The 27,726-nt window shown below is 61.6% G+C and overlaps 1 protein-coding gene across 1 annotated transcript; it reads left to right on the top strand.

Moving 5' to 3' along the window:
- The first annotated feature begins 1,265 nt into the window (after nt 1-1,265).
- Slc7a5 (solute carrier family 7 member 5) lies at nt 1,266-22,000 on the top strand. Its single transcript, XM_042702284.1, has 10 exons — nt 1,266-1,812; nt 11,556-11,681; nt 15,759-15,864; nt 15,955-15,999; nt 16,653-16,776; nt 17,270-17,373; nt 17,636-17,732; nt 18,407-18,556; nt 19,516-19,693; nt 20,520-22,000. The coding sequence occupies exons 1-10, from the start codon at nt 1,266-1,268 to the stop codon at nt 20,573-20,575; spliced, it is 1,533 nt and encodes a 510-aa protein (XP_042558218.1). The 3' UTR covers nt 20,576-22,000.
- Nucleotides 22,001-27,726: the final 5,726 nt, after the last annotated feature.

Below are 27,726 nucleotides of genomic sequence, written 5' to 3' on the forward strand. Positions count from 1 at the left end.
CAGGGATGGAGGCTGTCTGACCTCTATCTGCCATGGCTGTGCATCAGAACTCCGGAGTTCACCTCTAGAAGCATCTGCTCTGCAGATTGCTGCTGTTCATCTCTGGGTTCTACATTCCCACAGGTGTGCCCTGGGCAGCTGTGGCCCAGCATCGAGTGAGCTTTCCCCAGAGCCCAGGAGGAGAAGCGCAGAAAGGAAGGCCAAAGCAACCACACCCACCCCAGACCTGTGACTAGAGATCAGGTGTCTGCTGTCCCTTCCTGCATCCAGGCCTGGGGTGGTCATGCTGGCCAGGACGGGGTGGTCGTGCTGTCCAGGCCGGGGTGGTGGTGCTGGCCAGGACGGGGTGTTCATGCTGTCCAGGCCGGAGTGGTTGTGCAGTCCAGGCCGGGGTGGCCGTGCCAGCCTGCGTCCAGGCCGGGGTGGTAGAGCCGGCCAGACTGCAGTGGTCATGCTGTCCAGGCCGCGGTGGTCATGCTGTCCAGGCCGCGGTGGTCATGCTGTCCAGGCCGTGGTGGTCATGCTGTCCAGGCCGGGGTGGCCATGCCAGCCTTACCGCCCGCCCCGCGGCTGCCCCTGGCCTTTGTCATTACCCTGCCACCCACTTCGCTCCGGGAGCCGCTCGTGGCGTGGACCCGGCCAGCGTAGGCGCGGGTCCCTGGCTCCAGCTCGGCAGGCTGGGGCCCGCGCCCGCGTCCCCGCAGGGCGGCCTTCGGGAGGGGGGACTGCTGCGTGCGGTGCGGGACTGGGGACAAAGCCGGGGGTCCCAGCGGGGGTGGGCGGCACCGGGCACCGCAGGCCGCGCGCCCCCTCCCTGAGCTTCGAGCGCCACCCGCTGCCGCCGGGGCCCAGCCGGCGGGGGCCGGGGGAGGGCGGGCAGGGCGGGGCCCGGGCCCGGCTCGGCCGGGAATTCGAACCCGGGCACCGAGGCGGCGGGTCCGGGAAGCCGGGGCTGGGCGCGCCGCTCCACGTGCTCCGAGCTGGCCCAGAGGGCGGGGCCGGGGGCGGGGCCCGCGGGGGCGAGCGCCCATCGCCGTGGGCGGGGCCTCGCGGGGGCGGGGCCCTCCGAGGCGGACCAACGGCAGCGGCCGGGCGGCGCCTAACGGCAGCCGGGGGCGGGGCCGGCGGGCGCGGAGATAAAAGGAGGCGCGCGGGCGGCGCGGAGCCAGACGCAGCGGGCCCGGGCGCGCCGAGTTCCCCGGCCGCGCGCTCCTCGCTCGCTCGCTCGCTCGCTGAGTGCAGGCCCGGCCTCCGGAGCGGCGAGCATGGCGGGCGCCGGCGCCAAGCGGCGCGGGCCGGCCGCCCCGGCGGAGGAGGAGCGGCAGGCGCGGGAGAAGATGCTGGAGGCGCGGCGCGGGGCCGCGGCGGGCGCGGGCGCGGGCGCGGCGGGCGCGGACGAGGGCGTGGCCCTGCAGCGCAGCATCACGCTGCTCAACGGCGTGGCCATCATCGTGGGCACCATCATCGGCTCGGGCATCTTCGTGACGCCCACCGGCGTGCTGAAGGAGGCGGGCTCGCCGGGGCTGGCGCTCGTGGTGTGGGCCGCGTGCGGCGTCTTCTCCATCGTGGGCGCGCTCTGCTACGCCGAGCTGGGCACCACCATCTCCAAGTCGGGCGGCGACTACGCCTACATGCTGGAGGTCTACGGCTCGCTGCCCGCCTTCCTCAAGCTCTGGATCGAGCTGCTCATCATCCGGCCCTCCTCGCAGTACATCGTGGCGCTCGTCTTCGCCACCTACCTGCTCAAGCCGGTCTTCCCCAGCTGCCCGGTGCCCGAGGAGGCCGCCAAGCTCGTGGGCTGCCTCTGCGTGCGTGAGTGCGGGGAGGGGGGCGGGGGGCGGCCGGGACCCCCCAGCCCCGCACCCTTCCCGAAGTTCGGGACCAAGATCACTGGTTCCAGAACCCACGCGCGTCCATTCACTCCTGGACGGCGTCCCCGCCGGGCGGGGCGGTCGCCTTCCCCGCCTCACCCGGACCCGAGTCCGGTGCCCGCCTGGGGTCCGGCCGGCGCCACGCGGAGCGCCGCGCCGCGCGCTTCCTGCTCCGGCTTCCTTGTGCCGCCTGCTCGTTCAAAGGGCAGCTGCGCCCTAAATCGCCGCCGCCTCGTCCTCCAAGCCGGCCTGTCGGGAGGCGCGCCGGCCGACGCGCGGCCGGCCGGCGGCGGCGCGGTCCCGGGGACGGCCCCGCGCGCATCCCGCCGCCGGGCCGGGCCGGCCGGCCGGAGACCACCGCCCCCCCCCCGGTGAGACAGTTCGCTGGTGCAAGGTAGGCTTCCGGGAGAGTGTGCACCGGCCGTGCGGTGCTCCCGAGGCTCCTAGCAGTTCTCGGGATCGTCCTTACGAGGAGCCGCGGCATCTAACACCGTGTGTTTGCCTCGGAGCAGACTTGATGCCAGAGCTGCCCGGACTTTTACAGTGGGCGCCCGCGCAGGGTAGCAGGCCAACCTCGGAAATGGGGGCTGAGCCGGTGCGAGGCTTCCGACTCCGGGCCTGAGCACTCTTCCTGAGCCGCTTTGTGCTCAAGGCCACAGCACCACTTCCAGCATTTTCTGAGTAGTTATTGTAGATAAAAGTATCAAGGACATTTTTGCCCAGCTGACTTTGAACCACTGTCCCCAGATCTCAGCCTCTTGAGTAGCTAGGATTATGGGTGTGAGCCACCAGCACCCAGCCAAAGTGCCTTTTAAGGACCTGTGTGCTTGCCTGTGGGAATGGAAAGCTGAAATTGCCTTCTGGTGGTGTGCGTGCACTGGAAGGTGTGGGAAATGCTGCCTTAGCAAACAGCACGGGCTAGGATGGAGCATTTTCTAATCCTCTTTCTAGTGAACAAGTAGCACACAGGTACGTGGTGGGGTGAAAAATTACAGGCAGGACGTGTGTGGAGCAAGCATGGGATCACAGTTCACCCCGGGCCCTGGCCGAGAGTGCTCCCCAGCCTCTGCTGTCAGCACTTAGTACTTTCTCTTCAATCTCAATTGGGTCATAAAATACAGCATGTTCTCCTGCTTTCTGAAAAGCCTGGAGTGATACTGTGGTGTTCACACTTGGGTCCAGAGGCTCCTGCCTCTCAGGACCACTTCCTTTACACCCCAGCAAGTGTGCTCCACACGTGTGCTTTGACCAGACAGCAGAAGGGTGTGTGGGTTCTAAGATTAGCCACACGCCTTCCCAAGAGGCTCTGCCAAGCCAGACACGCAGATTGTAGACTGTTGTTTTCTTTTCTGAGTTGCATGCATGCGCCAGTACCTGGGCTTAAGTTCAGGGTTTCAAGCTCTTGTTCAGCTTTTTCACTCAGGCTAGTGCTGTACCACTTGATCTGTGCTTCCAGGTGTCATTTTGTTGGCTAATTGGAGATAGTCTTGCCAACTTTTCTTCCCAGGCTGGCTTCAAACTGAGATCTTCAGATCTCAGCCTCCTGAGTAGCTAAGGATTGCAGGCATGAGCCTCCAACTCCTTTTTTTTCCCCCTTCATGAGTAACCCAGGCTGGCCTGGAACTCAAGGCCTTTCTACTTCAGGCCCCCCCCCAAGTGTTGTGTTTGTAGATATGCATCAGGTGCCTGACTGCCGCTCACAGCTTTCTTCATAGGCCTTTTTTCCTTTCTTTTTTTTTTGCCAGTCGTGGGTCCTGAACTCTGGGCCTGGGTGCTGTCCCTCAGCTCTTCAGCTCAAGGCCAGCACACTACCACTTGAGCCACAGAACCACTTCTGACTTTTTTCTGCTTACGTGGTGCTGAGGAATTGAACTCAGGGCCTCATGCATGCAAGGCAAGCGCCCTACCACTGAGCCACCTTCCCAGCCCCTTTCCTTTATTTCTTAAAGAAGAGTGGTGGAGTACCAGCTGCGAGGGATGGGGGATCCAGACAGCCCTTGTGGCCCCCGAACGGGCAGAGCCTTCCATCCAGTGGTGCCATGCCTCGTACGTGCTGTTCCGCACTCAGCAGTTGTTCCTTCCGACCGCTTGTGTGCATGTTGCTATCCCGCTGTTGTTGGAACGGGGCTTTCAGGGGAGGGGCTGGGAGACCCGGTCCATCTGGGTTCATCTAATACAGGCTCAGACAGGGCCACTAAAGTCCTGGGCAGGGCATGTGGCCTTGGTGGGGCAGCCTACAGCGCTGAAGGGCAGGCAGATGGCCCCTATGGCCTGTGAACACTGCTGTTGGGGAGTGAGTTTTAGTGCATTTTGTGGTCTCCATAGAGCGGGACTCCACATGACTTGAGAGAGAAAAGAGCACTGTTGCCCATCGTCTTGTGGCCTGCTGGCACACAAGGGCACAGTCTGCCTCCCGGTGCTGTGCCCCCGACCCCTCTGAAAACCTTGGCTGCACAGGGGGCACGCTTTTTTTTGCCCGTCCCGTCCTGGGGCTTGAACTCAGGGCCTGGACACTATCCCTGAGCTTCTTTTGTTCAAGGCTAGTGCTCTACCACTTGAACCTCAGCACCACTTCTGGCTTTTTCTGTGTAGGTGGTAGTGAGGAATGGAACCCAGGGCTTCGTGCATGCCAGGCAAACACTCTGCCACTGAGCCACATTCTCAGCCCGAAGGCATGCATGCTAGAGCAAAGTTCTTCTGTCAGAGCCTCTAGCTTCTGCTTGTTAAAATTGTGTTGTTAAGTGTGCCTTGGCCTTGGCCTCCCTGCGGCGCTGACGAGGGAAGTCTAAAGATGAGGTCTTCCGGGCAGGTGCTAGTGTGTCTGCTAGCCCTGCTCAGCTGAGAAGGCAGACCTAGCTCCCATCCGGAGAGCCGGGTGCAGGGCCTCAGGAGTGGTTTGTGTGGCTTGTTTATTGCCAAGAACTTGGTGGTATTTCCTTGGAGCTCCGCTGGTGCTGGAGTTTACCTTCTCGATGGAAGTCACAGACTGGAGCTTCAAGTCTTGCTGGGCCGGGATTTGATCCAGAAGCTTACCTAAATTCACCGTTGATGAAGAGGGTGGTGTAGGAGCGGAGGCTGGCCTGGGGAGGGCATAGCCTTCTGAGGAGCTCCGAGCTCCCAGTGCGTGGCACCACCTCCTCCCCACCCTGGGGAGCTCACGGCTCCGCTGTCCTGGTGCCACTTACCCGGCCTGCAGAGTCAGGGCTGTGGCCTCTAGGCCGTGGTTCCGTGATCACACCCACGCGGCTAGTGGGCAGAGGGTGGGACCCTGCCTGTGGACCCCACTCTGGAGGGTTCATGCTCACAGACCCGGTCCTCCTCTAGATGAACTCTGCTGGCTCTTGAGGCAGTGGCCACTTTCCCAAGACTCCGGAGAGCCAGAGAGCTCACCAGCCTTCCCCATCCAGGAACTTCTGAGGGGAGATACTTTTCTGCCTTTGTCAAACCAAGAATAATGTTCTTAAATCCATGGGGCCTCTGAGCCTCCATCACCACACCTAAAACCGATTTGTCCCAGCCCTGCCTGGGTGTTGATGGGGATTTTATTTAATGTGCAACCCGGCCATTTCAGGCCTTCTCAACACACCTGGCCCCGTGCTCTGCAGCAGTCCCAGAACTGGCCCTGCTCATTGAGCAAAAGGAGAGGAGGAGAGAAGCTCTCTCTTCCCCTAAGCCGGCCAGGTAACAGGGCGGGCTGGATGGAGAATTGCTGGATGAAGAACTGTCAGGCCCCTCCCTGGAGGGCTGGGGCAAGAGATGGGTCTTGATGGCCACAGGGCTCCAGGGTGTCAGCTGACTGTCTAGTGATGAGGATGGTGTATAAGGAGTGTCTTCACTCCGTTTTCAGGCCGATAGCTGGTCTCCACCCCTTCCCCCCCCCTGCCCCCCAGGGGCCTTGCTCCCCCATCTGGGTCCATCCAGTGAGGCCTTAGGAAACCTAAACCAGATCAGAGGATGCTGGACCTGCCCACAGCCACAGCTGGGACCTGAACAAGTCAGGGTCTGTGTTTTCAAAGCACACCCTCCCCCAGCCCCCCTCCACCTCCCGCTTCCCCCCCACCCCCAGCATCTCGGGCTGAGTCAGCATGGCCAGCAGCCTGGTCATTAGCCCCCAAACCCACTCTTCCGGCAGCATGAAAGCGAGGCACGCCTGAGCGGACCTTGTCAGTCATGGGACCTGGCCTAAGGCAAAGCATGTGACCGCAGAGGTGGGTGGGAGGGGAGGCAGGCATTTCTCACCCCTTTTTTTTCTGGGTCACAGACCCCTGGGTAATCCCTAGTGCAAGCAGGATCTCTGCCCAGAGTGCGTGCCAGGGGCCTCCCTGCAGCAGAGCCGTGCCTTGGACCCGGAGTAGGGTGAGATCCTGTCCCCTACAGCACCGTGACCGTGCGCCTCTCCTCACGTGCTCTGCCCAAGGATTGAAATCAGTGTTCCACCCTGGTCCTCCAGCTAGGGAAACGGAGGCCGGAGCAGGTGGGACCAGAGCCAGGCACCTGCCAGGGGTCTGGAGTGGCCTAGGTGACACCATGTCCAGGAAGCCCAATTAGCCAAAGTAGGGAGTGACACTGCGGGCCAGATGCTTACTTGTGTCTGGACTCCACAGGAAGTGCTCCCCACACAGTGTGAGCTGATTTCCCACAGGGAGTTGTCTGAGCCTCAGCCATCTCCATGGTGAAAATGAACTCCCAGCATGACAGGGCAGGGAATGAACCCCGACCATCCCCCCCAGAGGGAGGGGCCCATGTGCTCTCCTCCCTCCCAGAGCCGTGGGGAGCTGCTCAGAGCACACCGCCCCGCCCCCCCCCATCCTGTCTGCAGCAACAGGACCTGCGTTCTACAGGATGGCCCTGCACGGCTGCCCTGCATGGTCCTTTCCAGTCCCCTGCCCTGACCCTGCAGGAGGACTCGTACCCACAGCTCCGTGTTGATCCTGCATCTAGAACTCTCTGGAAGTTCTGGAAGGTGTCAAAGCAGCCATGTGTGGGAAGCTGAGCGCCTGAGCTGTCTTCCTGACCCCTGGCTGTGCCCAGCCCTGCCCTCCTGTGCCAGGATTTGCCAGCTATGTGCAGAAGTAGCTCTGACTTCCACCAGGGCTAAGAGCCTGGGGCTGGCAACCTGATTTCACAGGTCACCTGAACTGGGCTGGCAGGCATCTGTCACTGCCCAGGCTCAAACGGTGTGAGAGCCTCTGGCCAGCACGCCCCGAACTGCCCATCGCCAGCTCGGGCCCTGCGTCCAGCTCACCGGTCTGGACATGCCGCCAGGTCAGGTGGCACAGCTTCCACAGCTCCCAGGTTCCCATGGGACTCATCAGTGGATTTATCTAGGAGGACCTCGGGCTGCTGAGGAGTTCTGACTGGGCCTGGTCAGGGAGGACCCTCAGGCTGTGGCCATCCCCTGGGTCCTGTGTGTCCCAGCTGGAAGCAGGGCGGGGTGTGCAGGCTGGGGGAGGGGGCCTCCAGCACCGGGCAGCCGGCAGCCTGCCGCAGCATGGCCCCTCCTGAGGTGGCCTCACGGCCCGCTCCAATCGGCCACTCCCTCGCTTAGCCCAGGCCTCCAGGCCTCTTCCCGGTCAGTGACTGGGCAGGGAGGAGAGGCCCCTGGCTGGACTGCCCGCCCTGTGCGCATTAGGGAAACCTGGGAGTGGGGCCCTCCCCAGAGCCTGCAGTAGACTTTCCACAGCGCCGAGGCTCACCCAGCTCTGCTCTGTTTACCCCAGCTGTAAATGAGGGTGCTGGTGTGGCAGGGACATGCAAGGCTCAGCATGGAACTGGAGAGGGAGACATCTTATCATGTGCACACAGGGCCTTGTGTGCTCCAGAGATAGAGCGCAGTGAACGGGCTGAGGATGGACGCCGCAGGGCGCACTGGCCTGCCATTCACCTACAAGTGCTGGAGGGGAAGCAGGCTCAGGGGTTAGGGACCTTGCCCAAGGCCACACAGCCTGTCCCCACTCAGCTAACAGCTATGCGTGCCCATGGCGGTCCAGGTCCCCCGGAGCTGGCTTCAGAAGAGTCTGGTGAGGGGGTGGCTAGTGTGTCCGGGTTGGCAGATTTCTTGTGGCTTATTTAGCTTGTCTTCTTATAGCCTGACTTAGAGATAGGCCAGCCCTGTGTCCAGTCACTGACACCTCTACCCCGGCAAGCAAGAACTGTGAGTGCTTAGGCAGGAGTCACCCTGGGTAGACTGGAGACGGGAGATAGCTATGGTGTGGCACGCTCAAGGGCCTGGGCTCCAGCCAACACCCTACGAAATGGAAGTACGGAGACAGGCGCAGGAGGGCTGAAATTCAAGCACACCACCAGCTTGTGCATCACTAGTTTCTCCCCCGAGGGCGGCACAGGAGTAAGACACCCCTCCACCCAGCACAGGCAGTGCTTCTGCCACTGGAGAGCCTGGCCCGGGAAGGGCCGGGTCTGCTGCTGACTGCCAGCAGGCGTGACTTAACCTCCTGGTCTCCAAACCAGTCTGGTCCTGATCTTCCCCTTGATGGACAGCGGGGACCAGGGCAGTCGGGTCCAGGCAGGGATGGCTTGTGCCCTCTGGAGCCAAGGAAAGGATGCTTCCAGCCATGGCCCACCACATCTGAGTGGGCGCCCAGTGCCTGGGAACTTGGGGTCCAAGGTTTCCGGTCTCGCTGTGGTCCTGCCTGGTGAGAGGTTCAGGGAGCCCAGGCCAGTGTCTGGGGATTCGGGTCAGGGGCGGGCCATGGGCCGTGCCCTCTCCTGTGGTGTTGAGTGAGTGAGTGTAGGCAGGGCAGGAAGTGGGTCAGCCCTCCCAAATTGGCAAATCTCCACCCCTGGGCCTGTGGGGGGGGGGTGGTACTGAGCTTTGGGAAGCCCCGTGGTCACTGGACACCCTCTAAACTCAGTTCCTGTGTGCTGGGCGGGCTCAGATCAAGCCATGGCCACCTGCAGGGACCCAGGGCCAGCCTGGACCTAGGTCTCCGGCCAGCTGTGATGCAGTGGGCCAGCGCTGCTCCGCCTGGGCACTGACTGCCATTCCCCTGTGCCCTGGGGAGCCAGCTGGCTGTGCTGCCAATGGCAGAACTGGTGAGTGCCGCCAGTCCTGTGACATGGCCGTTCCCCTGGCAGAGACCCGACCCCCCCCCCCCCCCAGCAGCGTATGCCCATCTCTAAATAGACGCCTTTTGGGAGGCGTCTATTTAGACGACAGGACATTGGTGCATCTAGGCCCGGCCTCGGTGCCTGAGTCCGCGTCTGAGCGAGGGCAGGCCTGGCTGGGACGTACTGTTAGGAGCCTGGCCGTAGGGCCCTCCAGCCTGCTGTCACCGAGGGAACATGTCCCCGCTCTGAGTCAGCAGGGTGGCCCTGCTGTTAGATGTTAGAGCAAGGTTAGAAGCAGGAGACAGACTTGAGGTGCTCGGTGGCCTGTGGGAGGGGGCCGGGCCTGCCCAGCTATCCACACCCAGTGCCGGGCACAGGCTCCATCCGGCCTCGCTGCTCTGTGGCCATGCTTATCTGAGGAGGACCAGCTTCCAGCAGGTGTGGAGGCCTTGCTGTTTGTGCGTGTGTGCACGCGGGCACACACACACACACACACAGCTTGCTTGAGGGACACTGTCACCTTCCTCGGACTGCCTGACCTTGGCACTGGCATGAAACTTTTTGGCCGCGGAGGGTCCGTGGTTACCGCTGCACTGACACGGCGGTGCCCTGCCGCACCTGCCTCCTCCCACCCGGGGCGGGAGTGTCTGCCCCACTCCTCTCTCTTGAGAGTTGAGACGGAAACGGTTGATCTGCCAGTGGGCATGGCCAGGGGGCGTGGCGGCGGCCCGGCAGCCACGCCTCCTCTGCTGCCACCCCGCCCAAATGGGCGACTGATGCAATCCCCTGGCTGTTGCTGCATCCGGGAGGCGGGGGAGGGGGCAGCCTGGCACACTCCTGCTCTCTGTGGTCACACTCACCTTTCAGGAAACGTGAGAGTCAGGGACAGTCAGGTGGTTTCTCCCCCTCCCCCCCCCCCCCCCCCCCCCCCTGCAGAGTGCCTGGGCCCAAGGGGCTGAGCCATGGCTGCTAGGTGACAGTTTGGCTCAGCTCAGTGCCTAACAGACACATTTTCCTCTTCCTGGGAAGAGACTTCCGCTGTTCATCCACCCTCCCTGCTTCACCCTGGGGCTCTGGGGAAGCCTGCCCATGAAGGAGAACCAGCCAGAACAACTGCTCTCCGCCCCCTGTCCCTCCACCTCTGGGCAGTGTCTGGTCAGCATCAGAGAGGGGGCAGTCAGCGGGCTGCATCCTGCCCAGCTCTGGGGCCTTCCTGTGCCTTCACCTGAGATGTCAGGCCACATCCAGTTAATTAGTGTGGATTTATTTCTTTGAAGTCTGTTCTTCAAATAGCAAAATTACATGTAATTAGTCCAGCCCGGCGTCTTGCGGCCTGAGCTGGCTGTGGCTGTGTGGCGGGGGGGGGGGGGGGGGGGGGGAGGGGGGGGGGGCGGGGGGGGGAGTGAACCATGGTAGTCCACTGGACGGCGCTGTGCCCTTCACGGGTTTATGTTTGATTCCGGCCACCAGGCCAGTGGAGCTGGGGAGGCTGGCAGCACACCCCCCACTCCAGTCTCAGCCCCTAATCCTAGGAGGTGGTGGAACAGGAAGGAGCTGTTTCATTTTCTGCAGTAGAACGGGGCGGGGGGGGGGGCAGCTCCCTGAGCCTCCCACAGCTGGCTCTGGCCCAGGGCTCTGGGTAAGGTCTGCAAACCTGTTAGTCCTGGCCTCCAGTCTTCAGTGAGCCTCCTGTTTCTAGGGTGCAGAGTTCAAGGTTGTCTGGGTGCCAGTTGCTCTGGAGTCTGGGAGACATTCCGTGTGATTTCAGACAGGAACAAAATGGGGCACGTATCTGTCTCCCTCCACTCTGGCCCACTGAGGCTGGCTATGCCTTGGGAGCAGGCCTCCTGGCCGACACCTCCGCGGCACAGCCTGGGTCCTCACCGCTGCTCTGGACTTGCCGGATGGACCCATGGGACCCATGGGACCAGTGGCCTTGTTGTCTTAGGGCAAGAAGAGCTGTGCCTTTTGGCTGGCAGGGACAGTGGTAGAGCAGCGCTCCCCCTCCAAGTTGACCCAGAGGGAGCTGCTTTTCTGCAGGGACACCAGCTCCCACAGGAGCTGTTGTAGTCACAGAAAGTCCCTTAGGAGGCTGACATCCAGTCACTGAAAAGGAAATCTTGCCAGACACTGGTGGCTCATACCTGTAATCCTAGCTGCTAAGGAGACTGAGACCTGGAGGATCAAAGTTCAGAGCTAGCCTGTACAGAAAAATCCTTGAGACTTTGTCTACAATTAGCAAAATGCTGGGCTGGGGGCATGGCTTAAGTGGTAGATATAACACCAGCCGTCAGCAAGCCCATAAGCAGTCATGAGGCTGAATTCAAGTCAATACTGGCAAAGAGAAGAAAAACCATGGGTGGGGGGCTGGGAAGGTGGCTCAGTGGTAGAGCGCTTGCCTTGAGCTGAAGAGCTGAAGGACAGTGCCCAGGCCCAGAGTTCAGGCCCCACAACCGACCAATAAAAGGAAAAGAAAAAGAAAAACCATGGGTGGGCCTGCAAACTGTCTGGCTGCAAACCATTTCCATTAGTGGGGCCCTTGACCTTGCCCGCTCCGTGCTGAGCCGTTACACTGGGTGGCCTGGCTGACGCAGGCTTGCTGTCCTCTCCCTGCAGTGCTGCTCACGGCTGTGAACTGCTACAGTGTGAAGGCCGCCACCCGCGTGCAGGACGCCTTCGCCGCTGCCAAGCTGCTGGCCCTGGCCTTGATCATCCTGCTCGGCTTCGTCCAGATCGGAAGGGGTAAGTGAGCCCGACCCTGTCCATGGGGAGGGACCGCCCGGCCCAGCACGCACGGCCTGGGGTGGGGCCTAGCCTCTCCTGCCTGCGGCCCCTCCCTGTCCCTTTGATGAGGCCTGTGTGTGCAGGGCAGGCCTCAGAGTGGGGCGCTCCTGCCTCACACCCGCCCGTCTTTGTGGGGGGCGCTCCTCTTCCTCCCCCACACTGGCTGGGCTGCCTCACGGTACCATTTACCATCTGGGGCTGTGTGGGGTTGTCTCTGCCCCTCTGGCGGTGGAAATGAGGTCCAGAGACACCTAGAGAACGGGCTCTTGGTGGCTTTGGTGGCTGGGCCAGCGCACAGGCAGGACGTGGGGTTGGGAGGACCAGAGCCGGGGCCAGGGTCTGCCCGAGGTGCTGCTGCACGCATGAGACAGGGCACGCCGCTCTCTGGACCTTGGCCTTGACCTTGACCTGATGAGGTCATGCAGGTCCTCCATGGGAAGCCATGTTAAACCATCTGAGGCCAAGTAGGGTGAACAGTTTAGACCCTCCTCAGGCAGTTAAAGCTGGGCACAGTGGTACATGACTGCCATGCCCACTACGATGAAGCTAAAGTAGGAAGGTCCAGGCCGGGCATCAGCACAGAGCTCGTATTCAGAAAAAGGACTGGGGGGGGCTGAGAAGGTGGCTCAGTGGTAGAATGCTTGCCTTGCATGCATGAGGACCTGGGTTCGATTCCTCAGCACCACATAAGCAAAAAGAAAAAAAAAAGATGATTTAAAAAAAGAAAAAGAAAAAGGACTGGGGCCAGGGGACCGCTCAAGTGGTAGACTCCCTGCCTAGCACGGACAAGACTCTGGTTCCAGCCCACCCCCCCAAATACCAGGCCCTGGGTTCCAGCCGCCCTGGGCTCCTCGGGTGTGCTCCTGAGTGACTCCGGCAGCAGCTCGCTGGCCACCTTCGCATGGGCTGGGAGCGGGAGCGCCCACGTCCCCAGGCAGTGGGGGCTGGGGTTGGGGGGCGTCACACCTTCCCCTGTCATCAGCCCCTCCCCAACATGCTAGGCCCTGCCTGCCTGGCCTGTCATTTCCCAGATACAAGCTCCCTCGAGAGCCACAGAGGTGCAGACACCCACGCCACCGTCAACACGACGGGGGAAGGGGGGCAAGTCTGGACCCCAGTGGTGAGCGGGGTCCTCGACCCTGCCCGCACAAGGGCCCAGTCGAGTCACGTTTGCTACCATGGAAGAGGACCTTGCTGATTCCGAGCCTGACCTGGTCCCATAAGTGTCCGTATGGGGACTCTCGGGGTCACGTGGGGCGCATGACCTTCTTACAGTCCTGGCTCCAGCCTGCCACACCTCTCACCCCTTGGGGCGATGAAGGAGCCTTCAGGTTCCAAAGGCAGACCGGTCCTTGCTCATGCCTCTGGGACCTTGGCCGGCAAGGCCCTCTGAGGCTCGGGGTGAGGTTGCCAGGTGAGGCTGTCTCGGGAGCCCAGCCACAGGGAGGCTGGCCGTGGGGAGGGGCGCCTGTGCCTCATCTTGCAGCAGGAGGGGCCCCTGCGTAGCTGCTGTGACTAGAGACGGGTAGGGATGGCAAGGAGCTTTTGTTCAGCTTGAATACACAGTGTGCATAATTCCAGTGGCTCTGGATGCCCCCCCACCCCACACACACACATACACAGAAGCACTTTCTGAGCATTGTGCACAGTTGCGGCGTCTGCAGAATTCCTGTGTGATATTCTCCGGCTGGCCCCTGTGTCCAGATGGACACCCCACTGGGGGTGCAGTGGCCCGGGCAGCCAGGCTCCTCCACGCCGAGGGCACTGGCCCACAGTCCCTGGGCGCTTTGAGAAGGAGAAGAGCCCCTGGCTGCAGCAGCCCTCGCAGATGCTGAGGGCCTGGAGCGGGCCGTTGTCCGCAGCGCCATTTCCTTGCGCAGACCTCCTGCCTCTCGGGAAGGTCCAAACCTGTGGACAGTTGTCCCCTGTGCTTCCCCGTGGTTCCCACTGCAAAGGACGTGACCTGCTCTCCACAGCTTGTGTCACGCGGGGGCTTCCAAGAGCTGTCGATCCCGTGCAAGGGAAGGCTGCTGATCGGGCCAGAAAAGCCCCGAGGCTCAGGACGGTCTCTCTCCCCTCGGTGTTGAAGGAGCTTTGGACCCCCCACTCTGCTGGGCACAGGGGACTGGGGACATGGAGAGCTTCAGGCCAGTCATGTCTGGATTCGCGCCGTCCAACGGGATGGCCGGGAGAGGGTCGGCTCCTGGGGCGGAGCCTGGGGGCCAGGGCCAGGCATGTGGGCAGGCATGGAGAGCGGGCACCCACTGCCTTTGCCTGCTGCGTCCCTTCCGTGTCAGCTGGCCCCTCGCCCACTGAGCCTGGCAGGGGCTACAGTGGGAGATCAGGATGTTCCCAGACACACGTGGGCCAGGCCTTTGTCTCTGAGGCCAGCGTGGGAGTGGGGTGTGGGAGGCTTCCTCTGGGCCTGCAGGGGCCGCTCCCCAGGAGGACACACAATGCCCCATTGTGCTTCTCCCAGCGCTGCCCACCCAGTGGCAGCGCACGCTAATCTCCCGGGCAGGACAGGGATTGGACGGTCCTCCCACGTTCATCATGGAGGTTTGTCCTCCCTCCCGAGCGCGTGGCAGCCTCAGCCCCTCCCAGCAGCGTGGGGTGCGTGGTCGCGCGGGCTGGGGGACCGTCGTCACCAGGGTGCCCCTCAGGCTCCCCCAGGACACCGCTCACTGCGCAGGCAGGCCCCACCGTGAGCACAGGCGTGGTCTGCAGGCTGCCATCTCAGTCCTGGGCAGTGTAGCAGGGCTGCTTTTCATCCGCTTCGTCTGCCCCTGGGTCCGTGGGGACATGGAAGATACTGGAGAGGCTGGCGGCAAAGTTCGGGGATGTCTGGAGTGGTGGCTCACGCCTAGAATCCCAGCCCTCAGGAGGCTACATAGCAAGACCCTGTCTCAGAGCAAATTCTTAGACAGTCTCCGGGATGGCCAAGATCACTGGCCTGCTGATCCATTACTGTGGAATGTTCTGGAAGGCACCCCCCAAGGTGTACCACTTTCCACCTTACACCCCTACTCCCAGCTTCACGCACAGGTGAAGCCAGCAGAGGCAGGGGTGGTCTCCGTGCAGAGCTGCCTGGGACTCGCTGGTGTCTGGAAGGGACGGCAGGGGTGCGCTGGCCAGTCGTGGGACCCATGGCTCCAGGTGGGCGCTGAGAGCCACGTCGCACCCAGCCAGGAAGCTCTTGGCGCCTGCGGCCGGCCGGCCCAGCCCGGGGAAGCAGACGGGGCTGACTCTGTGGAGGCCAGACAGCCGGTGCTGCCTGTGGGTGGGTGGGCCTCCTTGCTGTGTTTGTGCATGGTGGAGAGTCCCCGAGTGACCCCTCGGTCTCAGGAACCTCCCTGTGTCTGTCAGTGCCTGCTTCTCAGACGCAGGAAACAGCGAGACTCACTGCTCCTAACCAGGGTCACTTCACAAACAAGTGACTCCCTGAAACCCCACTCAGAGCTGCCCCCCTTCTGTGGCTCAGCCGCATCTACCTGGAGCCCTTTTTGGGAAAGGGTCTCTGCAATGTTATTGAGGTGTAGCTGCCTGGAGGAAGTGTGTGCACAAGTCTGCTCGCCCCCTGTCCTCACCAGCTGCTTACACGCGTGGTACAGGGCCGCCTGCCTCCGGCCTCCAAGAGACCTGCCCCGAGCTCAAACAGTCAGGGAGGCCACAGTTCGAGCCCCCGGTGTCCCAGCTGACTCCATATGGCTTGATGTTCACATCTCTGGGCCTAGGGAAATGTTCTGGAAGGGTCAGGGCTGCTCATTCCTTCCCTGTCCTCACCATCCGCTGGGGCTGGGGTGGCCGTGGTGGGCTCCGGCAGGGCTGAGGGGCTGGCTCCACCACTCTCAGGGTGGCTTGGACCACATCCCACGTCGGGACGGGCCCAGCCCCAGGGAGGTGTCTCACCCAGTGAATGCAACTTGCCTTAAGGAAAAGCCCTCAGACCAACTTTGTTACAATATATTGCTCCAAGAACATTCCAGAACTTGCAGCATGACCTCTAACCAGCATTCTTCTGTCGGTGTTTCCTAGGTGATGTGTCCAATCTGGACCCCAAGTTCTCCTTTGAAGGCACCAAGCTGGACGTGGGGAACATTGTGCTGGCCCTGTATAGCGGCCTCTTCGCCTACGGAGGATGGTAGGTTCCAGAAAGTCTGCGTCTCATGGCCCTGACGTGTGTAGACCCCTATGGGAGTGATGGATAACAAAACAATTGTCTGAATTCTAGGAACTACCTGAATTTTGTCACGGAGGAGATGATCAACCCCTACAGGTACGTGGAGACCTGCGGAGACAGCTCTTCGTCATTTTACCATGAGAAGAGACACGTCACGGGAAGCCATTGGTGGGCTCAGCCCCGCCTCTAGAGTTGGGAGCCAGGGGCGTGGTTAGGATGGCGCCGGACAGGACTGGTTCCTAGGACTGTGACCTGGAAGGGGATTGACCCGAGGGTGGGCCACACGTGCCTGGGGCCCCGTGCTGCGTCTGATGCCCATGGGTGGCCCCGCCTGCTGGGCCACACGTGCCTGGGGCCCCGTGCTGCGTCTGATGCCCATGGGTGGCCCCGCCTGCTCCCCCTTCTGCGCATGTACGTGTGCATGTAGGCGTGCACAGTGTTAGAGGGTCTCCCGTGGGGGGTAAAGATTTGGGGTGTGGGCTGTGGCTCTACTCCGCGGTGGGGACTGGTCAGTGGCCCAGCTAGCGGGCAGGGCGGCTCAGGGCAGCTCAGCTCCCAGTGCTCGCGGTCCCCTGGGAGGTGCCTTGTTCCCTGGGGTAGAAGGCTCGCCCGGATGCACGCGTGTCCCGCGGCCTGCGGTGCCAGTGGTAGTCTGAACCGTTGGCCTGGGGAGTGAAGCCCAGACGGAGCGGCTGCAATGGGAAGCAGTCCAGGCTTTCCTGAACGAGGGGCCCCGCCGTTCCTTCCAGAAACCTGCCCCTGGCCATCATCATTTCCCTGCCCATCGTCACGCTGGTGTACGTGCTGACCAACCTGGCCTACTTCACCACCCTGTCCACCGAGCAGATGCTGGCGTCTGAGGCCGTGGCTGTGGTGAGACAGCCCTCCAGCATCCCCTGGCCACAGAGACCGAGGCAGCCCGTACCCCAAGCCCGGGACCAACCGCAGGCTGCTCTGTGCCCGAGTCTTGCTTCACTCGGGGGGGGCTCCATAGTTGCCATGGGTCTCTGCTAAAGTGACTGCAGAGGGCCGCCGGCTGTGTGGTCAAGATCCTTGCCCTGGGTTTAAAGACCCTGCATCCGGGCAGAGGCCTATGGGGGGGGGGGGCTGCCACTAATCCGGCTGCCACTGCTTCCCCCAAGGAGCAGCCCAGTCTACAAGTGTTGACCTAGAGCCCCAGGCCCGTCCCAGCCCCGTCCACACGGGGACTGCCAGCCCTGCGGAGCCAGGCCGCCCGCTGCCACTCGCTAGGCACCGTGGAGGATTTTGGACCAGTGGAGGCAGAGCCTCCCTTTGGGGAAGCGCAGGGGACAGGCCAGGCAGGGAAGTCCCTGGGTGCCAGCATCTGACTTGCTGTGTCCCCCAGGACTTTGGAAACTACCACCTGGGAGTCATGTCCTGGATCATCCCGGTCTTTGTGGGCTTGTCCTGCTTCGGCTCTGTCAACGGGTCCCTGTTCACGTCTTCCAGGTGAGTGACCGCAGAGGCCACACCCAGCTCTGCCAGCTCTGTGGCTCTCTGCTCCAGGAGAACGTGGCTAAGAAGGAGCTGCAGCTACAGCGGGGCCACCCACGTGTCTACCCTGCCGCCCATGTGGTCAGGGACTCAGGCAGAGGGCCCGCCCCACTCTGCCCTCCCCGCTCTGCTCCAGGAGCCTTCTCCCCACCACTGCCCTCTCCGGGCCATGTATCATGGCCAGGCCTGGGCTGAAGCCCTGCTGCTCTGTCCACAGGCTGTTCTTTGTGGGGTCCAGGGAGGGCCACCTGCCATCGGTCCTCTCCATGATCCACCCGAAGCTCCTGACTCCTGTGCCCTCCCTTGTGTTCACGGTAAGCCTGGTCCACGCCTGGTACCTGCAACCCCACCATCCCCGCCCCAGGGCCTGGGGTCCCAGGCCACATGCTGCAATTCCAGGCCTGGCTACGATTGCTCAGTTTTAATTCCATATGTAATATGTGATCCTTACCAAGGGACAGCTGTCAATTCAAAAAGCCCAGAAGCCTGTGGGCCGCGCAACACCCCCCACCCTCCCCAGGGAGCCAGTTCCCACGGTCTTTGCTGCGGCCTCTGGTGCCTGGTGAGGCCGCCCGCTGCACACGTGTTCATCCTGATGGGCTCCGTCTTCCTTCCCAGCTCGTCTGTGTGCAATCAGTCTGCACAGAAGCTCAGGCCCACGGGAGGCTGTAGTGCAGCGGCTTTGGGGCTGGGCGGGGATTAACGGGTTGCCTCCTACGCTGGGGCTAGCAGTCTCCACCTCCCCTGAGCGTTATGCCGACCAGTCCTGGCCTCTGGTCACACCCGTTGTGCCCACCTGGCTTGGTTAGAGTCGAGTCTTTGCACAGTGTGCCTGAAGGAGAGGGTTAGCTGCGTCTCCTGAGGTAGACTTGCCGACGTAGCTAGACGGGTAGGCGCCTAGCTGAGCGTCCTCCGGGCCAGGAGTCTCCCCGCCCCCGGGCCGGCCAGCCACAGTGGGCCAGGCTCACTGACCTGTCTCCACTTCCAGTGCGTCATGACACTGCTGTACGCCTTCTCCAAAGACATCTTCTCCGTCATCAACTTCTTCAGCTTCTTCAACTGGCTCTGTGTGGCCCTGGCCATCATTGGCATGATGTGGCTTCGCTTTAAGAAGCCAGAGCTGGAGCGGCCCATCAAGGTGAGTGTCTGGTGGATGTCCTGGCTGTGGGGTCCCGGTGGACATCCTGGCCACGAGGTCCCAAGTCATCAGGCTCATAGAGAGCAGCAGCCCACATAGCCTCTGGGTCCTGCCTTTGCCTTCTGAGCTGTTCTGGGGAGAACTGGGTGAGGCAGTGTATGAGTGGGCAGCCAGCGAGTCCAGGGGCTGCCTGGAGATGACAGGGCAGCCCGGCTCCCCCTGCTCCTGGTTTGTTTCTGGGGGCTGCGGGCAGACTGCCCATTGAGCTAGAGCATGTCTCCAACGGCCAGTGCGAAGTCGGCCAGCCCTGAGGAGGCGGGAGGGGCCACCCTTCATGGTGACCAGCACAGGGGTGGCACTGTTTGGGGAGGGGTGGGGGTGGTGTCTGGCAACCCAGGCCTGTGACCCATTGCCGAGGGTGGCCTGGCCGTCTACAGGGTTAGTGCAGTCGAACTCTGACAAGTCCCGTCCACAGTGACACTCCAGTGGCAGACCCAGCCCCCCCCCCCGGCCCTCACAGCCGCTGCCTGCACCCCGCAGCTGTGGGGTCAGGGGCCTTCTGCTTGGACCATCGCAAGTGACTCTGAGGAGTGGCCAGGGTCTGCCCAGAAGCGCTGGGCCGCCACTGCAGGTGCTGCTGTGGGGCTGGCAGGGCCAGGCTCCCGTGCCCTTGCAAGGCCTTGCTGTCAGGTCGGCTGGGCTCGTTCCCTGCCACACTGGGCATCACAGCCAAGTCCAGGTTAAACAGCCGTCCCGCCTGCTTCAAAGCAGAGCACCGGTCCTGGGAGGAGTGGACTTGGAAGTTGGAAGGAGAGGAGGGTGGGGGGCCCCAGGGCCTGCAGGTGCAGCTGGGTCTTGGAAGAAAGTGGCCCCAGGGGCCCAGAGCGGGGCGGGGCCAGTGGCCGGGCACTCGCTCGGCAGTGTGGACACCCCGTCACCTCACCAACATGGCGCCGCAGGTGAACCTGGCCCTCCCGGTGTTCTTCATCCTGGCCTGCCTGTTCCTGATCGCCGTGTCCTTCTGGAAGACGCCGGTGGAGTGCGGCATCGGCTTCGCCATCATCCTCAGCGGCCTGCCCATCTACTACTTCGGTGTCTGGTGGAAAAACAAGCCCAAGTGGCTCCTGCAGGGCATCTGTGAGTGTCCCGGGTGCCCTGCCCCGCCCTGCCCGCACCACGGAGCGTCGGCCCGGCCTGGCCGCAGCTCCGAGGCCCAGGGCCCTGGTGTTGGCAGCCAGGCAGGCCGTGTGTTTCAGGGATGAGGCTCGGCACTGGCTATTCTCAGAATAGGGATCCAGAGAGGCCCGCAGCCTCTGCCAAGTAACACCCCACGTCAGCCACCAGCTTAACAGGCCGCCTGACCCAGAAAGGCCGAGCCAGGAGGGCGGGGCCTTCCCAGGCCTGGCTCCAGCCGGGGGAAGGGGGGGAGGCCCCACCTCGCCCGCTACAAAAGGCCAGGCCCATGCCCTTGTCTCCCGGGGAGTTGAGGTTTCTCAGTGCTCCAGCACACAGTAACAGAGTGTACGCACACGCACAGTGATAGACCAGGAGCCTGAAGCAGAGACGCCGCACTCTGAGCCCCGATTCCCCCTCCTGCATGATTTCCTGGCAGGGTGATGTGTGTCCACAACTCTCCGCAGGCAGGCGGGCAGTTTCAGCCGGGTCCCCACCCGCCTGGCTGGGGAGGACGCCGGGCTCCCTGCTGCCACACTAGCAGGCCGCCAGGCCCCAGGGCTTGCTCCACCCCTTCCCCTCACTACTCTCCCTCCCAGCCACGGCAGCTGGGCCACTTGTGCACTTCTGGGGAACTGACCGGGAGTCCAGGGCGAGCACCTGCTGTCCGGCACATGTGACTCCTGTCATGGGGGGGGGGGTCTGACAGCTGGGCTGTGGGCCACACTTGCCAGGAGGGGCCGTGGCGGGGACGGCCCCTCGCTCACTCGCCGCCTCTCTTTCCCTGCAGTCTCCACCACTGTCCTCTGTCAGAAGCTCATGCAGGTGGTCCCACAGGAGAACTAGCACCGAGGCCCAGGCACCGCTGGGAGCGGACACCACACCGTTCCCAAACGCCTCGCCCACGGGCCAGCGCCTCTGGCCTCACCTCACCACCCTGTGGGCCAGGCACTCAAGGCACTGAGAACGTTCTGGTACGAGTTTCAGACGAGGAACATCAGCGATAGCTCCCTGGCCTTGCGTGAGCCGTGCGCCCGGCAGCCCGGCTGGCGCTGTCATGCCCGGCCCTTGTCTGTGGTTCTAGTTTTTGTTTTAACTTAAGTTTTTGCATCTGACGCAGCATCTTGGTTAAGGCCACCAAGGTGATTTTTAAAAGAAATGGGGCGGGAGATGGGCAGCATGCCCGCGGCTCGGCCCGCACCCAGGGACCAGATCACTGTTGCCGAGACAGAACTACTGAGACGCCACAGTCACAGCCACCCCGAGGACTCCGCTGACCGCTGGACCCCAGCACTAGGCTTTTGTTTTTCTGTGGTCCTGGGGATGGTGCCCGGGGCTTCCTGCATGCCAGGCTCGCTCTACTGGCGGTTACACCAGCCCTCTGACCCCCTTCTGTCTATCTGAAAGTCCTAGAGGAATCTCAGCAACATGGCTGACTGGCTGCTGGCTCAGGGGAAGAGCTGGCACCTGCCCTGTGTGAGCCAGAGGTAGGAGACAGCCGTGCTGCCCTGTGTGCACACGTTCTGCGGCCGGGGAGACAGCCCTGGCTCCCACAGGCCACATCCAGCTCCCCGACAGCCGGAGCCGGCCCAGCAGACCTGGGGTCTCCATCCGCGGCGCTGTGCATTCCTGGAGACCCTGGGGACCTGGCACTGCTTATGAGCCTTGGCCCTCTGCAGCTGGACAGGGCACCCATGCAGCTCCAGGTGTCGCTGTCTCCTCCCTGGTTGTCTGCGGCCGCTTTTCAAGCAGATGGAACCAAGTGACCCCTCCTGCCTGGCCGCGTGCCGCCTCCTCCCCGGCAGGGCCAGCCCAGCTCGTCCAACCACGCCGATTCCTGAAGTCCCTGGAAAGCCACAGGGCGGCTTGTAGCACCTTCAAGACAGACTCCCCCGTGGGCCTGGCCTGCCTGGGGGTTGGACAGCACACTCAGCCGGGACTGCTGGAGCGTCTGCGCAGACCGTGGCTGCTTCGGGCCTGGCAGCACCTAACAAGCATCGCGCCCATCCCTTTGCCTTTCTGTTTTGTCCTAACGTCTTACTGCGCTTTCTGTTCATCCAGTGGCCAGGCTGCGGGCTCTCTGGTGTGGGTCTGTGTGGCTGTGGCTGTGTTGGGCCCCATCCTGGGCCATCCACTGTGACATCCAGCATTGATGACATTGTTCTTTTCTTGTTAATGGCTAACCTGTTACACGAGGGTAGGGTGGGATAGAGTTCTGCTAGTTCTGTTTTGTGGGATTTTGTTTTTAAAGAAAAGCAGTTGGAAATTGAATGTCTTCAGTGTTTTCTTTGGCATCAGGTTTGGGGGTGAGGGTCCCTGGCCACCCCTTTTCCACGTGCACCATGTGCTCTTCCTTCTGGAGTGTTCCCTGGGCTGTGGTGGGAGGGGCATGGCCTGGCCGAGCAGTGAGCTGGGAAGATTCTGAGCCACAAACACCAGACCTGGCACAGGTGCGGGGCGGGAAGCACAGCAAGGAAGGAGGCGGTCTTCTCTTCATTTCTGAAACACGCTTCAGAGAGCTGAGGTCAAAGGTCAGACCCTGAGGGCCACCCAGTGCCCTGGGGGAGGGACAGCCAGAACCCCAACAGGGCCGCCTCCAAACCCGCCCGTGAGCAAGAGCCCCAGAGCCCGGCTCCCCGACCCAGCTCCGCTGCAGAAAGTGAGAACACCCAGCCAGGCGCTGGGGTGGGCGGGGCACTCGCGCTGGGTGGGCGGGGCACTCGCGCTGGGTGGGCGGGGCACTGAGCGAGCCCGACACTGCAGCCTGTGTCTTCCTCACCTGTCCCTGCTGCGGCCTCTTGAGGACCTGATGGTGTCCCTGCAATTGGGGAGGGAAGCCCCAGACCGTAGCAGTGCCACCCAAAGGCAGGCAGGTGAGAGCTGATGGCTGCCCGGCCCTGTTCCCGGGGATGGGGGGGGGAACCTCCCGAGCCGGCCCGCGGAGTCAGGCTGTCCTCAGGGCTCTGGGCCTGCTCGCCACCACCTCCTGGTGTCACCCTTTGACCCTGACCCCCAGGGCTGTCCCAAAAGGCAGCTGGCGAGCCGCAGGCACCGTGTCCAGGCCGGGCTCAGCCCCAGCAAGCGCCCTGGGGCTCCTGGCCCACTGGGCATCAGCAAGGAGGAGCCTCTGGGCTCCGGTGACCCCGCACATGGGGCTGAGAAGCGCCCCGACTCCGAGCAGCCATCTGTGCGCTCCCATGCCCCTCAGACGGGCATTCTGGTCACCCTCAGGAGGAGGGTGGCCACCCCCCCTGCCCCCAGCACTTCCTGATGACATCCACGCTGACATTCAGACAAGTCCGGCTAACAAGCACCCACTTCATGTCCTACAAACATGCTGAAAAGAAGTACCTTCCTCAGGGTCTCAAGCAGGTCCCGGCCCCTGGCTAGGCCAGGCCAAGCCAGCCCCACGGCTGGGTGTGGTGTCCTCCCTCCACGCTGACTTACTGACTCCACACTGCCACTCTCCCTGATGGCTCTGCCGGCTGCCTGGGCTCAGAGCCAGCGTGCGCGGGTGCTGGCTCTTCCGGCTCCTGAGGGTTCCCAGCACACTAGAAGTCTAGCTGAGGCTGGGGCTCCCTGGGGTCCCTGCAGCTGGCCCGGGAAGTAGGCTGGCCTTGAGGGGCACGCCGACACTGGGAAGGATACAGACAGGCAGCAAAAGGCACGTGCAGAGGTTTGACAGAGCTGGGAGGGGACCTTGAGCAGGTGGCTGGGAAATGAGAACACATTGGATTTATTAAGAAGGGACATTCAGCCTGGCGCTGGCGGCTCACCTACCATCCGCTTGCAATCCCAGCTACTCAGGAGAGGCTGAGGCCTAAGGATTGTGGTTTGAAGCCCGATCAGGCAGGAGTCTGTGAAACCCTTACCTCCAGCGAACCACCAGAAAACTGGAAGTGGCGCTGTGGCTCAAAGAGCTCAGGGACAGCACCCAGGCCCCAAGTCCAAACCCCATCACACACACACACACACACACACACACACACACACACACACACACACACACACCACTTTCTGCAGGATTGCTGCATGGGACCTCTGCTCTGTGAGGGGTCAGCATTAAGCAGAGTTTTCAGGGCTTCTCCCAGCCCAGTCTTCTATTCTGTTGTCCAGACATGTATGACCAGGCAGACCAGCCTGGCACCATGCTGCCCACCTCTGCTCTCTCTTCAGGGGAAGATGCTCCTATCCATCCCCAGGTCCAGCTCAGTTCAACGAGCTGTCCCGTCCACGGAGAGGCAAGGAGACAGGGGTATAGAACACTGCGGGGGGGGGGGGGGGAGCAGGGGGGAGCTGAGTTCTGGGCTAGTGGGGTCCTCTGCCACTCAGAGCTGGACCTCCAAACATGGCACGGCTTTGGTCTCTGAAAGCTTTGTACACCCTTGGACTCCCTCTGAGACCTCATCGTAGTGAAGGGGAACCTGCCTGCCCCGTGCCTCCAGGCTGGGGAAAATCCAGAGGCTGGGGATGCTGGAAGCTCACCTGGGATGAGCCCCCAGATGCTGCCTCCCTCGGGCCTCTCCCCCCAACAGCCCCCTCCACCAGAGTCCCGGGAGCCCTGGCTCCCCCAGTGGGGGTCTGTTCTACATCCTGGAGACGGCAGGTCCACCCTGGCCGGTGGCTGCGTTCGGGAGTGATGGTCTTGCCCATCTCAAAGGAGAGACTGAGCTCCCAGAGTTCCCTCACCCAGGAACCTGAGCAAGGAGCCAGGAGGAGCACCTGGAACAAGGCACGCTGGGGCAGCGAGGAGGGGACCCCGCACCTCTGAAGCTGCGGGGCCCAGGCCCGGCTCCCCACAGGAGCGGTCTTCCCTGAGGCTTGGCCTCTTCCCGAGCCCGGCCGGGGCCCGCCAGTCACTGCTGCAGCCTCCAGGGAAAACAGATCAGTCCCCCCCAGAGCTCTCCCATGCTCTGTACCAGGCTGTGCCCTCCTGCTGTTGCTTGTTTGTGCACGGCCCTGCAAAGCACGACCCCGGTCTTCACTTCTCCAGGTCCAGTTCCAACAGGATCCAGGTCTTTTCTTGAAGCTAGAGAGTGACTAAATCCTGCAAGTAGCAACTCAACCACATGACAAAAGACAGCTTCAAACTCTCAGGGCCCAGGCAGACAGACCCTTCCCAGACTGGTCTCTGCCTGTTTCATTGCAGACTGGGTCCTCCCTGGATCAAATGGGTGGCAGAAGGTTCCAGAAGTTTCTTCTGACTCCACCTCTGTAGGGTGGGGTCTAGGCCTGCCTGGGCTTTACCTCAAAGAGAGCTCTGGCCCTTTATGGCCAGGCAAGTGCTCACGAGGCCTCTGCCATCCCTCCCGGCTCTCACACGCAGCCCTGGCTGCCCACAGCCACCCCACCTTTGGCCAGTGGCTACAAAGTCCCTTCACCCCAACAGCTCCAGCCTCAATGGGGGGTCGAGGGTGAGCAGGGGACCACTCCCCCCCCACTTGGTGTGTGGTGTCTGTGATGGTGTCTGTGTGTGTGTGTGTGTGTGTGTGTGTGTGTGTGTGTGTGTGTTGCCAGTCCTGGGCACTGTCCCTGATCTTTTGCTCAAGGCTAGCACTCTACCACTTGAGCCACAGCGCCACTTCTGGCTTTTTCTGTGTATGTGGTACTGAGGAATCAAACCCAGGGCTTCATGCAAGCACTCTACTGCTTGGCCACATTCCTAGCCCTGTGTAAGTGTATGGGGTGTGTGTGTGTGTGTGTGTGTGGTGTGGTATGGTATGTGTGCATATGGTGTGTGTGTGGTGTGGCATGGTGTGGTATGTGTGTGTGGTATAATATGGTGTGTGTATGTGTGTGTGTGGTATGGTATGTGTGTATATGATGTGTGTGTGTGTGTGGTATGGTATGTGTACATTTGGTGTGTGTGTGGTGTGGCATGGTGTGGTATGTGTATGTGGTATAATATGGTGTGTGTGTGTATGGTATGGTATCTGTGTGTGTGGTATGGTATGTGTGTATATGGTGTGTGTGTGGTGTGGCATGGTATGGTATGTGTGTGTGGTATAATATGGTGTGTGTGTGTGTGTGTGTGTGTGGTATGGTATGTGTGTATATGGTGTGTGTGTGTGTGTGTGTGTGTGTGTGTGTGGTGTGGCATGGTATGGTATGTGTGTGGTATAATATGGTGTGTGTGTGTGTGTGGTATGGTATGTGTGTATATGATGTGTGTGTGTGTGTGTGTGTGGTATGGTATGTGTGCATATGGTGTGTGTGTGGTGTGGCATGGTATGGTATGTGTGTGGTATAATATGGTGTGTGTGTGTGTGTGTGTGTGTGTGTGTGTGTGGTATGGTATGTGTGTATATGATGTGTGTGTGTGTGTGTGTGGTATGGTATGTGTGTATATGATGTGTGTGTGTATGTGTGGTGTGGTATGTGTGTATATAGTGTGTATATGTATGTGTGGTGTGGTGTTTGTGTGTGGTGTGGTATGGTATGTGTGCATATGGTGTGTGTGTGGTGTGGCATGGTGTGGTATGTGTGTGTGGTATAATATGGTGTGTGTGTGTGTGTGTGTGTGTGTGGTATGGTATGTGTGTATATGATGTGTGTGTATGTGTGTGTGTGGTATGGTATGTGTGTATATGGTGTGTGTGTGGTGTGGCATGGTGTGGTATGTGTGTGGTATAATATGGTGTGTGTGTGTGTATATGATGTGTGTGTGTTTGTATGTGGTGTGTGTGTATATATGATGTGTGTGTGTGTGTGTGGTATGGTGTGTGTGGTATAATATGGTGTGTGTATGTGTGTGGTGTGGTATGTGTGTATATGATGTGTGTGTGTGTGTGTGTGTGTGTGTGGTATGGTATGTGTGTATATGATGTGTGTGTGTGTGTGTGTGTGTTACTAGGGAGGAGATGCAGGGCATCACCCATGTCTTCAGCCCTGTGAGGGTTATATGTAGCGATTCCCAGCACTTCCACGGTATCTAGATGGGACACTCTGGTAACAAGGCAGATGTGAGGTGTGGGGCAGGCAGGCTCCGGCTCCCGCGAGGTCTCTCTGGGGGTCACCATGCCTGCATTGTGGCTGGCAAGAGCCATAACGTTTGGAAAGTGAAGCCCCACACAAGAGGGAGGGGCAGTGCTGGGAGCTGCTGCCTCTCCTGCCTGTGCCCGGCCCTGCCCGATTCTGAGGCCTGGACGCTCGGGCACCACGCCAGGATCCCAAGGTGAGCCCGGCCACTCCCTCCTGGAGCTCCCAAGGCTTCCGGCTGCACCGCGTGAGCCCGGGCGCCCGCGGCCTGTGCTGGAGTCTGAGTCCCAGGCCCCACCCAGCCGGCCTGTGGCCCTGGGCCCTGTCATTTCTTCCTTCGGCCTGGGTGGGAGGACCCTTCTGGCGATGGCTCCTCCAGTGGGGCCAGAACTCTGCTGGAAGGGGGAGGGGCTGAAGTCCTGCATGCAGGGGAGTCCCGGCCAGCACAGGGCACATCACCCCCGGATATCAGGGTTTGGCAACAGCCCGTGTCTGCAGATGTCACAGGCAGGCTCTCACGGCAGCCCCCCACGCGGTCCATTGTTTGCCCACAGCTGGCGCCCTGGCCAAGGAGCCCTGGGCCTGGGAACAGGTGAGCGGCCCAAGGCAGTTCCTGACCGGGCGCTTGACCTGGGCTGCGGGAGGCTTTCATTACCTGCCCCGGGCTCCGTCCCTTCTCGGCCTGTCTGTGCCCGCACCCCATTGCCAAACGTCGTAAGACTTCTGCTCCACATTGCTGCCCTTCACCAGTCTCAACTGGGAGGGCTAAAACATTCCAGAATCTTCCCTCCTAGTTTCCTTTAAAAAAAAAAAAAAAAAAAAGGAAAGGATCAGCTGAGTGTAGAAGCTCACGTCTGTCCGTCTGTCATCTGGTTATTCAGGAGGATTGCAAGAAGTCAGCCCAGTCAGGAAAGTCTGTGAGATTCTTATCATCACTAAACTACCAAAAAGAACTCAGAAGTGGCGCTGTGGGTCATGTGGTAGAGTGCTAGCCTTGAGCAAAAAGATCAGGGATAGAG

The sequence above is a fragment of the Dipodomys spectabilis genome, unplaced genomic scaffold (genome assembly GCF_019054845.1).
Source record: "Dipodomys spectabilis isolate Male_0828 unplaced genomic scaffold, ASM1905484v1 ptg000318l, whole genome shotgun sequence".
NCBI classification, from domain to species: Eukaryota; Metazoa; Chordata; class Mammalia; order Rodentia; family Heteromyidae; genus Dipodomys; species Dipodomys spectabilis.